The 16,180-nt window shown below is 41.2% G+C and overlaps 1 protein-coding gene across 1 annotated transcript in view; it reads left to right on the forward strand.

The window, feature by feature from the left end:
- The window catches only part of LOC118429325 (WW domain-binding protein 11-like), a 24,465-nt gene that overhangs the window by 7,585 nt on the left and 700 nt on the right, over positions 1-16,180 (forward strand). The window contains exons 2-9 of the mRNA XM_035839806.1: positions 9,693-9,848; positions 10,109-10,140; positions 10,890-10,983; positions 11,776-11,873; positions 13,808-13,895; positions 14,758-14,829; positions 15,427-15,511; positions 16,146-16,176. Coding sequence (XP_035695699.1) covers positions 9,785-9,848; positions 10,109-10,140; positions 10,890-10,983; positions 11,776-11,873; positions 13,808-13,895; positions 14,758-14,829; positions 15,427-15,511; positions 16,146-16,176 — 564 coding nt within the window. The 5' untranslated portion in view covers positions 9,693-9,784. The remainder of the gene's footprint in view (positions 1-9,692; positions 9,849-10,108; positions 10,141-10,889; positions 10,984-11,775; positions 11,874-13,807; positions 13,896-14,757; positions 14,830-15,426; positions 15,512-16,145; positions 16,177-16,180) is intronic.

The following is a 16,180-nucleotide window of genomic DNA, read 5'->3' on the forward strand; positions in this document are numbered from 1 at the left end:
AAATTGAACTTTTTTGACCGATAATTTGCATATTTGATGTCAGAAAATTATTCCGCATCCAACAAAGTTGGTTTGAAGAAAATCGCACATCGTTTCGCAATATCTTATGTTTTGGCGGAAAAATGCTCTTTTTGGCTCAGAAGAGCAAATTGAGCTGTTTTTACCAATAATTTGCATATTTCATTTCAGAAAATTATTCCGCACCCAACAAAGTTGGTTTGAAGAAAATCGGATATCGTTTCGCGATATCTTTTTTTTTTGCGAAAAAATGCTCTTTTTGGCTCAGAAGAGCAAATTGCGCTGTTTTTACCAATAATTTGCATATTTCATTTAGAAAATTATTCCGCACCCAACAAAGTTGGTTTGAAGAAAATCGGACATCGTTTCGCGATATCTTTTTTTTGTGTGAAAAAAATGCTCTTTTTGGCTCAGATGAGCAAATTGAGCTGTTTTTACCAATAATTTGCATATTTCATTTCAGAAAATTATCCCGCACCCAACAAAGTTGGTTTGAAGAAAATCGGACATCGTTTCGCGATATCTTTTTTTTTTGCGAAAAAATGCTCTTTTTGTCTCAGAAGGGCAAATTGCGCTGTTTTTACCAATAATTTGCATATTTCATGTCAGAAAATTTTTCCGCACCCAACAAAATTGGTTTGAAGAAAATCGGATATCGTTTCGCGATATCTTGTTTTTTTGCGAAAAAATGCTCTTTTTGGCTCAGAAGAGCAAATTGAGCTGTTTTTACCAATAATTTGCATATTTCATGTCAGAAAATTTTTCCGCACCCAACAAAGTTGGTTTGAAGAAAATCGGACATCGTTTCGCGATATCTTGTTTTTTTGCGAAAAAATGCTCTTTTTGGCTCAGAAGAGCAAATTGCGCTGTTTTTACCAATAATTTGCATATTTCATTTCAGAAAATTATTCCGCACCCAACAAAGTTGGTTTGAAGAAAATCGGACATCGTTTCGCGATATCTTGTTTTTTTGCAAAAAAATGCTCTTTTTGGCTAAGAAGAGCAAATTGAGCTGTTTTTACCAATAATTTGCATATTTCATGTCAGAAAATTTTTCCGCACCCAACAAAGTTGGTTTGAAGAAAATCGGACATCGTTTCGCGATATCTTGTTTTTTTGCGAAAAAATGCTCTTTTTGGCTCAGAAGAGCAAATGGCGCTGTTTTTACCAATAATTGCATATTCATTTCAGAAAATTATTCCACACCCAACAAAGTTGGTTTGAAGAAAATCGGACATCGTCTCGCGATATCTTGTTTTTTTGCGAAAAAATGCTCTTTTTGGCTCAGAAGAGCAAATTGAGCTGTTTTTACCAATAATTTGCATATTTCATTTCAGAAAATTATTCCGCACCCAACAAAGTTGGTTTGAAGAAAATCGGATATCGTTTCGCGATATCTTTTTTTTTTGCGAAAAAATGCTCTTTTTGGCTCAGAAGAGCAAATTGCGCTGTTTTTACCAATAATTTGCATATTTCATTTAGAAAATTATTCCGCACCCAACAAAGTTGGTTTGAAGAAAATCGGACATCGTTTCGCGATATCTTATGTTTTTGCAAAAATAATGCTCTTTTTGCCTCAGAAGAGCAAATTGAACTTTTTTGACCGATAATTTGCATATTTGATGTCAGAAAATTATTCCGCATCCAACAAAGTTGGTTTGAAGAAAATCGGACATCGTTTCGCAATATCTTATGTTTTCGCGGAAAAATGCTCTTTTTGTCTCAGAAGGGCAAATTGAGCTATTTTGACCAATAATTTGCATATTTTATGTTACAACATTATTCTGCACCTAACAAAGTTGGTTCAAAGAAAATCGTTTCGCGATACCTTATGTCGCCAAATTCGGCAATAAACGTTAACGTCATCTATCTGACCTGGTGTAAAAAAGGCTGCGCATGCCTACTTGTTAATTTAAATGTTCCTAGGTTCGTCCTCTTATACCTAGAAGATGTAGCCAATACTGTCAATCAACTCGAAGAAAAAAGGTAAAGAGTACCGCTGTAACAAACGTTGCCAGTAACGTTTGTTACCTGCCCTGTAATACACAACCAATGGGTACAAAAATAAAAAGTTGCCATTTTTGGCTATGGGTAAAAGAGGAATTTTCCCAAACAATCATGTAGTTTTGACTGAAAAATGAGCTGTTTTATTTTTCGACCCAAGAATCGCCATTTTTGTATTTCAATGAGGACGAGTGAACTACCTAACCCTACCTCTTCTTTTTGTGATGACGGACTTTCCCGGTACGTTTTTTAGCATCCGTCCAAAAATAGAAGAAATTAATTGAACTTCCAATTGAATAAAGGAAGGACAAACCTATTAACGGCAAGTGTAGATAGTGATATGTGCCTACCGTTGTAAAAGGTTCATCGAAAATCACCGTGCCGTTCTTGTTTTACAAAGGAAACTGCGATTGTTCGTGATGCGCTTCAAATCGACCTTGATTTGCGGATGCGAAACGTGGATGTCACGATGTGGCCCTGCATCGAGCGCAAAACTGTAACATGAAATGATGCTGAAATGGTTTATTAGATTAAAAACTGTTGCACCGGTCCTAAGGGCTGAATTGCAATTTTTGTACATTGTTCACTTCACATATACGTACATATACAACATATTAAATACGTTACACTAATATGTCCGATTCCTTTAAAAAACACTGCAAGTTTTCACTTAGGAGTCTGACGCAATAGGGGAAAGTGCTGTTACTCAACCGGGACGTCCTACATTTGAAACTAGTGAAGCTGACATTATTTCTTAAAGTTCCCCCGCCGCAATGGGAGCCATGAACTGTATCTGCTAGAGTTCGCAAGAGATTGCGCATATCTAAGACATAGGATGTCCCTCCTCAGCTGAGCGTTCAGACGACTGAGACCTGTTATGCGCAGAGCAGACTCATAGGTGAGATCAGGTGACGTACTCTGGTCCCAGTTTTTAAACATATTTGTATCTCATCTGAGATGCAACAGATTTTTTGTCAGATTCGTCACACATGTTCATGTGAACTTATTCAGCCTTTCTCTGAAATCCCAGTACCAGACCAAAACTGGAGTTCTATGGAATTCAAGGTACTACACTTAACTGGCTGAAGGCTTTCCTGACGAATAGAGAGCAAACGGTAGTGGTGGAAGGGAAGGCCTCAGCTCCAGTTAAAGTAGCGTCGGGAGTTCCGCAAGGGACTGTGCTGGGACCATTGCTCTTCCTCTTGTACATAAACGACTTGCCAGACCAGCTCGATTCAAGTGTGAGGTTATTCGCCGATGATTGTCTGTTATATATAGAGGTATCCACACAAAATGATTCACAAGTTCTTCAGAAAGATCTGAACACCCTGGAAGAATGGCAAAGGAAATGGCTTATGCAGTTCAATCCTGATAAGTGCTATATCATGCACATAACGAACAAACGAACACCAAAAGTGTCCCCTTACCAGTTTTGTGGTCAGACATTAGAAACCACAAAAACCCACACATACCTGGGTGTTACTTAACAACTGGGCTGAAGTGGGATGTCCATGTTAACAAAATAACAACCAAGGCTAAACAGACATTGGGAGTAATCAAACGCAACTTGTGGGCATGCCCAACCAGGGTAAAATCACTTGCATACACGTCACTAGTAAGACCTAACCTTGAGTATGCCGCTACAGTATGGGACCCGTATACAAAGAAAGACAAAGATAAACTTGAAAGGGTACAGAACCAAGCTGCCCGATTCTGCACAAACAACTATAACAGGGATTCTAGTGTTACCAAAATGAAAACAGATTTGCAGTGGATGTCACTTGAAGATAGAAGGAAAATGTCCAGACTTTCCATGATGTACAAAATGACCAATAAACTGGTGGACGTACAAACTGATAAGTATCTAATACCAGCTCAAAAAAGAACAAGAAACAGTCATGCATTCAAATACCAGAGTTACCAACCTAGGATTGATGTGTTCAAAAATTCGTACTTTCCCAGAACTATCGTAGAGTGGAATTTGTTATCACCAAGTACAGTAGGGGCATCTTCTCTGAGTAGTTTTAAAGAACGCTTGCAGATAGATGTGCAAAAGTTCGGTGTAATGAGTCGTTCGGTGTAATATAACCAGCTGCTGCCGCGCCGCGTGCCTGCGAAGCTGGTGTGTCACGCCGAACGGCGGTTATACCGGCTATATAGATACAGATACAGATACAGGTGATGATTCGTTTCCAAGTAACTCTCAGTTAAAGTTTTGGAGTTTGACTCGCCAGGATATAGAATGTCGCCATTATGTATAACTAGTATTTTCTTTGTCAATGTATTCATCAAGGCGCACTGTGAAGGCTATTTGACAAGTGGAATATCAACATACGGATGTTTGCCAATTGTACAGATGACAATTGATGAATTCAGGGTTTTTAAACGTCGACAAATGACACCGATAAGCGCCACCTGCTGCAAAGATATCGCACGAGCTGAACAATGAGGAAATATGAATCGCCTATATCTCCAAGTAGATAGTTAGAAGAGCAAAATCGCTTGACTTACTTATAGATCAGTATATTTGCCTACCGTGGTGAAAATTTCATCGACATAGAACGCTTTTTCCTTGTTTCATAAAGTAAAACGCACTCCCGTCATGCGGGGTTCAAATTGGCCTAAAATTGCCTATGTGGAACATATCGGTCGGGTGCGCCCTCACTTTGTGCGATACTGGAACGTCAGCAGTGGTTTTCATATTTCTCCTAGGAAACGACGGATTTGTACCAAACTTGGTCGACATGTCTATGACAACTTACTAAGTCGCTGTATGAATTCTCATTAAATCATATTGATTGGTTATTGAGTTTTGAGCTGTTGAAGTTTGGAAAATAAAAAGTGGACTTCATAGATAAACGTTCGGGTATACCGAGTGTAACCACTTGCAGAGGGAAGTGCTGATATCGCCGAACTACTTTTAGTAGAGTTATATGGAAATTTGTGACTATTTCAGGATGGACATCATTTTGTAATGTCGGACTTTCCGGGTTTGGACTTTTGTGAGATCACGGAAACTGACGACTTCGACAGATAAATGGACTCATGTACCTTCAAACAATTGTAAAATAACGAAAAGAGCAACATTTCTAGCAACACAGATAGCTCATTTCTAACAACACAGATAGCTCAGTATATTAGCCCACCGTTGTGAAAGTTTAAAATTTTAAGTAAAAACATAGCTCCCCCTCGAATGTAGGGCTGTTCGGCACTTGGGCAGATAGGCCCCATTCCAATCCGGGTGTTTTGGCCCCAGGCCTAGGCCGAGGACATTTCGGCCTCAGATTCAGGACATTTCGGGCCCAGGTATCGATATCTAACACGATATATCTTACCACTAAGAAGTCCTTATCAAAACCCAATATGGAGAAACATGGTAGTTTCCCATCAACCGTCAGGCTGTAAAAAACGTAACGTTACAGGTGTGTACTCATAATCGTCTCTGCGGAACATAGCGGTTGGAACGCGGCTTCCGCGATCTGAACGTGAACGTTTAAAACTTCATATGTCTCTTATGACTCTTTTATGAGAATCGGATTTCTTTCAAATTTGGCTGAAATGTTCACAAATGCTTGGAAAGTCGCTATGCCAATTGCTATACTGAAATCATTGATCATTATCGAGTTACTTGTTACTAGCTAACTTTGTGATCAGTGGTCTCAAACACATTGGGCGTTGGTTTCCAAAACATAGTGCCTTCTAAGCTCTATATTTATTTGGGGTTCATAAGTTACAAACATAATCCACACAAATAAACGAGTACACTTTATTTATACACCTCGGCTCCACATTATGCAGGATACTACTACTACACTAGTACTTGTCGTTGAGGTGGATATCGTTTCATTTAATTGGATCCAATCCAGGGTAAGCTAGGGGCACAACCCGTCGTACGTGCAACTACGTGTTGTCTACGTGCAAAACGTAGGCAATCCTTTGCGATCCGTACGTGGTAAGTAACGCCTTCATACGAAAACCTAACAGAATGCATGCAGATTTCTCTGTGCTCGAGCTGCGGATTCACCCCGTACGAGCCAGGACGGGCGTGCCCTGTACAACCAATGTGAGTAGGGAAACCGCACGTAAGCAGCACGTGTAAGTTTTTTTAATCAGGTTTTTTTATTTAAGGTGTCTTGGGGACAGGTTTTGGATATTACACACAGGTCCGGTGATCCGGTAACCACCCATATCCATATTCCATATATATATATATATATATATATATATATATATATATATATATATATATATATATATATATATATATATATATAAAGTAAACTGGCAAACATTATACAGATGCACTTAATCCGCCAACGAAATTTAAAAAGAAAGGTTAACACCCTCCATGCACCCCAGTATTTCTTATCAAAATGTACATTTCAGCGAATGAAGAGACTCTTTTTCTCACAACCCTTTCTTTATTTCACACCAATGTCACCATCTGTCACCTTCCTCAGAGCAATTCAGACTAGTTTATATTGCCCTAACGTTACTGCTATAGGTGTCGCTGCGTACAGATGCAGTCACAAACGTTAAGTAGTTACATAACGTTATATACAGTGATTGCTGACGTACATTTCTCAGGCATCATTGAAATATGAACATATGAATATGACCTATATATACTGCACACAAAGACACTGGAACAATAGAGATGACACGTGTAGTTTATTTTGGTAAGAATTTAAAAAATTGCAGATCAAACTATCATGAATATTATGTCATACCTGTGACGTGAAAACGTTCGATACGGGTGTTCCGGACCAGGCCATAACTTCCGTATCGCACAGGTCGAAAGGCGTATCACACATGCTTCCTTCGAGTAAATCGAACGGGCCGAATACGGCACGGTTTGCAATTCGAATACCTGATTCGGACGTTGGAACATTGCTGTTGCAACACTTTTTGTTTGAGGGCACCAAATTTGTTCAACTTCTGTCGCATTTCGCATCAAAGCATCTCAGGTGGGTATGACATAAATAAAACACAACACGGTGTATTCCGCATCACCCTCGGTCCCAGCCCTCCCGCGGGTTGGATCACCGGCCGTCGGGTGATCCGACCCACGGTTGGGCTGATACCTCTAGTGATACGGAATACATCGTGTTGTATTCTATATGTATATATACTGCTAATTATACACAGTACGCATGTTGGGAAAGCAAACTCACATATATCTTAGTACCAGCAGAAGATGAAATATTGTGCTAAATATAACATACATGTTCATTTATTACCAGTATATGCTTTATATGGTTTTGAAGACCCAAACATGTGTCACTCAGATGACTTGGTATCAAAGGGGTCAAAACAAACCAACAGTCTTATTCTACAATTTATCAGGACACTGTACTTCTGACCCATCTACCTGAAAATTTCATATTTTCTATACAACGTGTAGTATTCAGTTGGACCAACAATGTTGTTAACGTTAACAACAGGTACTTTGATGACCACTCTAGACTATAGACAGACAAGTGATGCATGAAGAGCTCTGACTCCTGCTGTGTAATCAGCCTGTCTTCTTCTGCCATTTCACGTTTTCAGGCATCAATCCCCTGAAAAAAGAAGAAATGGTCTCAGTGATGTCTGTAAACAAACATGCAAAACCCATCATTCATGGAGATATCAAGAGCAGTAATCTTGTTCTCGCATTTGTAAGTTGTGTGATAAACCTGTACAATACCTTACCTCACCCTTCTCTAGACCAAAAATCAAACAAACAGCACCAATTCTGTACATTTTTAGTGTCTAGCCAGCCAAGGAACTTTTACCCGTAAATTTTACTCGTATGGTACCTCATTCCAAACCAAACATCCATGCATATGTCACCTATTTATATACATATACTTACAGGTATCCAGATCAACAATCTATATGTTATCTGTAGATAGAGTACCTACCTTGTCTCGAGACTGACAAGTCATGCATATATTACCTGGTTACAGATATACAGAACAATAAGCCATAGACATTATGTATATGTTATCTGTACAGCACATGACCTGGTCTTCAGATATTACCTGTCAGGTGTGTTCACTGGTCCCCAGAGCTGAGAGTCACACAAATATTACCTGTTAAGTGCCCTACCTGGACCCCAGAGCTAAGAGCCACGCAAATATCACCTGTAAGGTGCCCTACCTGGTCCACAGAGCTAAGAGCCACGCAAATATTACCTGTAAGGTGCCCTACCTGGTCCCCAGAGCTAAGAGCCACGCGAATATCACCTGTAAGGTGCCCTACCTGGTCCCCATAGCTAAGAGCCACGCAAATATCACCTGTAAGGTGCCCTACCTGGTCCCCAGAGCTAAGAGCCACGCAAATATCACCTGTAAGGTGCCCTACCTGGTCCCCAGAGCTAAGAGCCACGCGAATATCACCTGTAAGGTGCCCTACCTGGTCCCCAGAGCTAAGAGCCACGCAAATATCACCTGTAAGGTGCCCGACCTGGTCCCCAGAGCTAAGAGCCACGCAAATATCACCTGTAAGGTGTCCTACCTGGTCCCCAGAGCTAAGAGCCACGCAAATATCACCTGTAAGGTGCCCTACCTGGTCCCCAGAGCTAAGAGCCACGGAAATATCACCTGTAAGGTGCCCTACCTGGTCCCCAGAGCTAAGAGCCACGCGAATATCACCTGTAAGGTGCCCTACCTGGTCCCCAGAGCTAAGAGCCACGGAAATATCACCTGTAAGGTGCCCTACCTGGTCCCCAGAGCTAAGAGCCACGCAAATATCACCTGTAAGGTGCCCTACCTGGTCCTCAGAGCTAAGAGCCACGCGAATATCACCTGTAAGGTGCCCTACCTGGTCCCCATAGCTAAGAGCCACGCAAATATCACCTGTAAGGTGTCCTACCTGGTCCCCAGAGCTAAGAGCCACGCAAATATCACCTGTAAGGTGCCCTACCTGGTCCCCAGAGCTAAGAGCCACGCGAATATCACCTGTAAGGTGCCCTACCTGGTCCCCAGAGCTAAGAGCCACGCGAATATCACCTGTAAGGTGCCCTACCTGGTCCCCAGAGCTAAGAGCCACGCAAATATCACCTGTAAGGTGCCCTACCTGGTCCCCAGAGCTAAGAGCCACACGAATATCACCTGTAAGGTGCCCTACCTGGTCCCCAGAGCTAAGAGCCACACGAATATCACCTGTAAGGTTCCCTACCTGGTCCCCATAGCTAAGAGCCAAGCAAATATAACCTGTAAGGTGCCCTACCTGGTCCCCAGAGCTAAGAGCCACCCAAATATTACCTGTAAGGTGCCCTACCTGGTCCCCAGAGCTAAGAGCCACGCAAATATTACCTGTAAGGTGCCCTCCCTGGTCCGGAGAGCTAAGAGCCACAGAATTATCACCTGTAAGGTGCCCTACCTGGTCCACGGAGCTAAGAGCCACACGAATATTACCTGTAAGGTTCCCTACCTGGACCCCATAGCTAAGAGCCACACAAATATTACATTGATAGTCCCAGAAATACAATATTTCAGAACGAAACTTACCAAATCTCGGCACACATTACCAAAGCCGACAACAAAATGGCGAGACTGCAGTAATCCCGCATGTGTGGGGAGAATCGACCAATAGGATTCAACTATTTGGCTCATTTAAATAATAGTATCCCGGCTGCTATCCACGGCTGCTCTGTGGCTATCACGGCAGGAGTTACCTCAAATTTTGCCAAAGAAATCATTTTTGGAGTTTTACCAGTTTCTGTCGCTCAGTACAGGTTTTATCTGGATCCTGGTGTGTTGAGAAGACAGTCAAGATGGGGAGGAGGTCGATCAACACCACCAAGAGTGGGAAATACATGAATCCCACCGACCAAGCCAGTGAGTACCTTAACCTAGCTACTAGTAGCAGAAAATAAATAATTTTATTTTCATCATGTTGAATATCGATATACGTTTTCAAATTACAGACTATGATGTTGTATAGCATAACAGCAAACAAAATCTATGTGAGAAACGTCATATGATAAGGTAATCATCAGCATCACCAAATTAGAATAAGCATATTACTTGTGTATATTTCATTATCTTTTTACACAAGCAAATTATGTTGATACAAATTTTATTCTGGTCCTTTTCAGGAAAAATGGCCCGAAAGAGGGAACTGAAGAAAGTAAGTACTATTATATCACTTTGGTTCTGATATGTTTATCATAGCTCATGTACCTTTGCCAAGATGGTTATGTTTTTGTAGGCGTTCAAGTGTGTTTATAACTTTATATGCATGTGTGTGTGTATGTGTGTGTGTGTGAACACAATAACTCAAGAAGGCAAGGTACTACATGTAGTAGAATGTCTTCATATATATCTTGATCAGCACTGTCATCAACGATTGTTTCTTACATTGAAAACCGCTAAGAAATGCAAGAACCCCCCAAAACAAAATCCTGGCTACAGACATGCATCCCAAACCCCATTGGTGCTTGGAAGGAGCTTTTTGGAGGTCAATTTGCAAAAAAGGGTACACCATTTATAGACAACTTTCATGATGACCCAGGGGTCTAGCCAGCGTCCTTGTTTCCGTCAATTGACGGAAATTTGCTGCGTCTGACGGAAAAATTTTAAAACCAATCCGTCAACCTTGACAGACAAAATTCCTTGGTGGAAGCTACAGGTGGCTTGGGGACGCCGTCCACGGCCGTAAAAGCCACACACTGTTTGTTTTGCTATTGTTATGATTGTTGATCATGTGTGTCGGCGCCCTTTCGCATACGATAATCTCATTAAAACCCGTTTTTCAAGGTCTCAGTTCAGTCCTTCTAATTAATTTTCGCGACGATTGTAATTGGTTGACGGAAAAAAATTTCGAGCTGGCTAAAGCCCTGTGATGACCACCTAACTGTTTTTCATTCTGTCTATCAGAACAAGAAGCAACGGATGATGGTGAGACATGCAGTCCTGAAGTCCAAAGACCCAAAACAGATTCTGGTTGACATGGAAAAGCTGGACCAGATGGGTGAGTTCATTATTTCGCCTGTATTTTTTTCCCAACATACTCAGGGAATCTGGAACCATTGAATGTCCCAAACACTTAATATCCAGGCAAATTTACCTGCCTGGCTATTAAGTGATACTAGTACTTTGGCTGGCTACACTCCTTGGCCAGCTTTGATACTATCTTACTGTTATTGCGTGTGCCGACTACTCCCTCTTTGCTAGTCTCTACCAGACTCTGGGTTGCTGGAAAACCATATAAATGGAACCGGCTATACTCCTCTGGCCGACTTACTCCTCTATTTGTTCCATTTCTACGTTTTTTGAGCTACCCGGAGTCTGGTAGAGACTACTTCTTTGGAGCTAGGGGCTGAATTGTGAGGAGCTTACAATAGGCAGGGCTAAATAAGCTTATTGCAAGGGCTAGAGTGGCTGCCATTCGGCACTAACTCAGGTGGCCTCAATATGACAGCAATTGTCCCATGTGCAGCCAATGAATATGTTTTGGACTAATCACATTGGGAAGGACCCCTACCCTTTTCGATAAATTCAGTGGGGTCTTCAATGTGCTCAAGGTGTGACTCTCCACGAATGCGGTACCTCACATAATATCCTATCCAAGGGACGGCCCTAGCCGAAGCTGTGTTACTCATTTTCGCCTGATTGAAGTGAGGAAAGTCGTGTTAAGTGCCTTTCCCAAGGGTTCAAGATCAGTGGCACAAGGAATTCCGATTTTATTGTGCTCAGCGGTAGAAAAGAGAAGAAGACGAAGATGTGTGTTTATGGATTGTTCTAACTGATTTGTTTTCTCCAGAGTTTGACTCAGCCCAGCCCATCCGTCTGAATGAGAAGGTTCTGAGAGACAAGAGGAAGAAACTGAGGGAGACGTTTGACCGGGTTCTAAAGCTTTATGTAAGTAGAGACATAGAATACAACACAACTTGTATTCCGTATCACCCGAGGTACCAGCTGGTCAGATCGGGCAAAAGGTTGAGGTGATCCAACCTGAAGGAGACTGAGGATAAGGATGATGCAGAGTACCATGTATTGTATTTTATTTACGTCATGCTCACCTGAAAAGACACAAAGTTCAAAGAGAAATGTTCTGAGAAAATTTTATGTAAAAAAATGTACAGTACCAATTCCACGTCGGAATCAGGTATTCCAGTTTTTGACAGTTGCACACACAAAGAGCATTCAAATTATTCTTTGGTAAAAAAAAAATGTAGCCTGTGCAATTACAGGAGAACCCCACTTGATAACCCAAGTTATCACCCAGTTGTTGGTAATCGCTTTATTTTGTGCGAGGATATATGGTCTTAAAATTGTAACATAATGATGACTTCCATCACAGATGAACTTACATTCAAGTGTTATTCATTCGTTTATTCAGAAAAAAATCAGCATCGCAGTCCGTAAAAAACAAACTGAATAGCACTGATTTTACAAAATGTTACATGATGAATACAGAATATATATATATCTACATTATTTAAACAATTACATGATGCAGAAACAATACATGACGCTGAAACAACACATGATGCAGAAACGCCTAAAACAAAGTTGTACGTAATGCCTTACAGAGAACACTGAAGTAAGGACAGGAACGCCATACACACTAAGTAACACTAAGAGGATTCGTTATACAGGCGGATGGCCTGGTGTAGAAATGACCTTCGCAGTCTCTGTCTCCGGGCAGCTGGCACAGTAAGTGCAGTGCCGTTTCTAAGAGTCCTCCCAGTGACCATAGTCCTGGCCGGCGGCACCAGATCATGGAGGGGGTGACCCTCGTCCAGCATGTCCCTCAGTAGCTTCACTGCCGCAACCTGTTGCCGTTCTTTCAGCGTCGGCAGAGGAGGCACCTCTCGTCTTCCCCCCAGTGAGACGATACGTAGTGCTCTCCGTTGTACTCTTTCAATTTGTCTCTCCTGCTCCTTACTACACCCAGTTACTGTAAATGCATTTAATTTCGCGGGGATTTAATTTCGCGGTAGCGGCAAAATGGACATTTCGCGGTGGATTTAATTTCGCGGTAGCGCCATTCCGCAAAATTCAATGCATTTTCAGCACTGCACTGTAGTCACGAACTGCCGTGTAAAACCCGGCGCCTCTACAAACCGCCAGTCGGAAAACACTTGCTGGTTACCCGGTAAGGGTCCTATACAGACGGATAGAACAGTTTCCATGCTTTTGACTTGTTCTTGCGTGAGCCACTGTTACTGATCCAATCGTATCTACCCTCTCAATACGTAATAGTATACAGTAGTACGACCTTTGTATCATGGTGAACATACTGTACAGTACTGTAATACAGTTGGTCGTATGAAAAAATTACATGTGTGTCTTCAGTCAAGACTTCACCGTAGTATGTCAAACATTTCATTATACAGTGACAAAGACAGTAGTAGTATGTACATGGAGCGGAAAAGGGGCACCTTAGGCGGCGCCAGCAGACGAAATATTCGCGGTGGATTTAATTTCGCGGTGAAGCGGCCGCCACGAAAACCGCGAATATTAATCCACCGCGAATATTTCTGCATTTACAGTATCACACCTGTAATATTATCATACATTATCACAGCCAATGCATGACATAATACAATTAATCAGCATTCGATGACATCTTTTTTCAATGAATAAAATTGATGTAACATTAAATCACTCAATCAAGGCCGGTAACCACAGTGGTTGCTGACATTAACACAACAATGATAAACAATAAACAACAATCTAATTACACTAAAGAGTATATATACAATTTTTGTGTATTTATCTTATGAGAGTAGATTTTGACTAGTCTTTCCACATGTTCAGTGAAACATTTTTTGTTTTGTTCTTTTCAGGAAAAAGAGGACCCTACTCTGTGTGATGAAATGAAGAGAATGATGGTGGAATATGAGAGGAGAAGACAACAAGCGATCACATACTTCGGTAAGCACAAGCTTATTACTTTCCCTTATAAGCTGTTTCATGGTTCGAACTACCCATGCGTACTGTGATACAATGTGGGTAGAGTGTAGCCTCTAATAGGACTTTCTATGGTGGTATAGATGGTAGAATCTGGCAAGAAGATTGATAATTGGCCAGGAGATTTAGTCCACGCAAAGGTTTATCATTTCTCCCTTCAAAGCTGTACTCCTCTGGCAAGTCTTGTGCCTATTTGGCAAAATTCCACTATGTCACAGAGACCTATGGAGTCTGGTAGAGACTACATGTAAGTATTGTGTCAAATTTGAAGACCACTGAGACATAAGCAAAACACATCTGCACATGGTATCAAACATGGTCTAGACCAGGGCTCTAGCCAGCGTCCGTTTTTCCGTCAATTGACGGAAATTTGCTGCGTCTGAAATTTTAAACCCAAAAATTTTAAAACCAATCCGTCAACCTTGACGGACAAAAATCCTTGGTGGAAGCTACAGGCGGCTTGGGGACGCCGTCCACGGCCGTAAAAGCCACACGATGTTTGTTTTGCTATTGTTATGATTGTTGACAATGTGTGTCGGCACCCTTTCGCATACGATAATCTCATTAAAGCCCGTTTTTCAAGGTCTCAGTTCAGTCCTTCTAATTAATTTTCACGGTTTTCGCGACGATTGTAATTGGCTGACGGAAAAAAATTTCGAGCTGGCTAAAGCCCTGGTCTAGACAACAACTGTTTACAAGTTAGGGGCTTTCACCTTTGCCCTAGTGCATGTGCATAGCCTGACCATTGTGTATCTACTGTTGGCCTTTCATTTACTTTCAGTGAGCATTATTGTTGAATAACCTTTATTTTCTACTATAATTGCAGAGTCAGTGAAACATGCCCAGCAGGTTACAGTGGAGGATATCCCACTCCCGGAACAGCCAGACCTGCCACAAAGTAAGGAATCATCATGCTACATTTCTATTCTAAAGATATCAGCGATTTAGAAACAATATACCTGTCTCTGGGGCTATGTAAGGCATGAATTTACAATAACTGTACACTGTATATGCACTTGATATTGCATTCGGTAATTTTAGGGTTTTGGGGAAAGGGCGTAGTTTCCAGCCAGCCTAAGAACGTTGGTCAAATAATTGTGAAGGTGAAATTTCAGTGGTTACAAATGTAGATAGTGGTTGCTAAATTTGCTAAAATTAGTTACCATCAACAAGTCAAGCATTACATGTACTTGAGGCTGTTTGACTTATTTCATATAGTAGATTAGCCGCTTAATCACACGCTGTATTTACCAATGAATTTCGTGCAATTATCTGGCTGGTGCAATAATGCAAAGTTATCTAGCTGGACCGCACCTGTTTGGGATTTGGGGATTCCGTGCAGTTAACAGAAGTGTGCGTTAATCCGATGTGCAATTAACTGGCTTCTACTGTACCAAAAAATGGACTCATGTATAATATCGTTTTTACTGACTGAACAGGTTTGCATACATTATAGAGTATTGTGTTGTTAACATGGTATTTTTGTGTATTTCAGACGTATCGATGATTCCCCTGCCAAGTGACATTCCTTTGCCTGGAGCACAGCCACACTCCATCCTCAAGAAGACTAGTGCCTATGGGTGAGCATGGCAAAGCTTGGTAGAAAAAATGCTTTGAGCTTTTGTAGATTTACTATTCTACATGTGTATCTTGTCTCATAGACGATACAAAATTAATAAAGCTACGTGCATATGGAATACCATGGAAATCTGCTATTCCTTTATCATCCTTTAAAGATTTAAGCAAAAAATTTAAATGCCCTTGCAGTTCCTAACCTACCTAATAATATAAGGGGACCTAATCTTCACTACCTCTTCCTTTTATCAAAAGCTATCTGCAACCCAAAAAAAAAGTCCTAAGCAATTCCAGCACAAAAAATCCCAAAACGAAACATTTTGCTGTAGTACCAAGATCATACACCAGGCGGCCCAACATCTACCTTGAACTTTGTTTTCCCAAGACCTAACCACATACCAAATATTATCCTTCTAGAGATTCTCTGTTATACTGACCCCAAAGAAAAACAAGATAGAAACATGTAGCTTTTATGTGTAGTCAGTGTGGCTTCTGTTGCTGGACCCATTTAACTGTCTTTTAAGTTTGTGATAAGATAGCTTTTTGTCCCTAACAAATGTTGGTTACACTGGTAGGCAGTGGAGAGAAGGTTAACTTAATGTGACATTTTGACATTTGTCTTTCCTTTCCTGACTACAGATATGACCGACCACCCCCTGTCCTCCTCCAGGCCT

Source organism: Branchiostoma floridae, chromosome 13 (assembly GCF_000003815.2).
Source record: "Branchiostoma floridae strain S238N-H82 chromosome 13, Bfl_VNyyK, whole genome shotgun sequence".
Lineage (NCBI taxonomy): Eukaryota > Metazoa > Chordata > Leptocardii > Amphioxiformes > Branchiostomatidae > Branchiostoma > Branchiostoma floridae.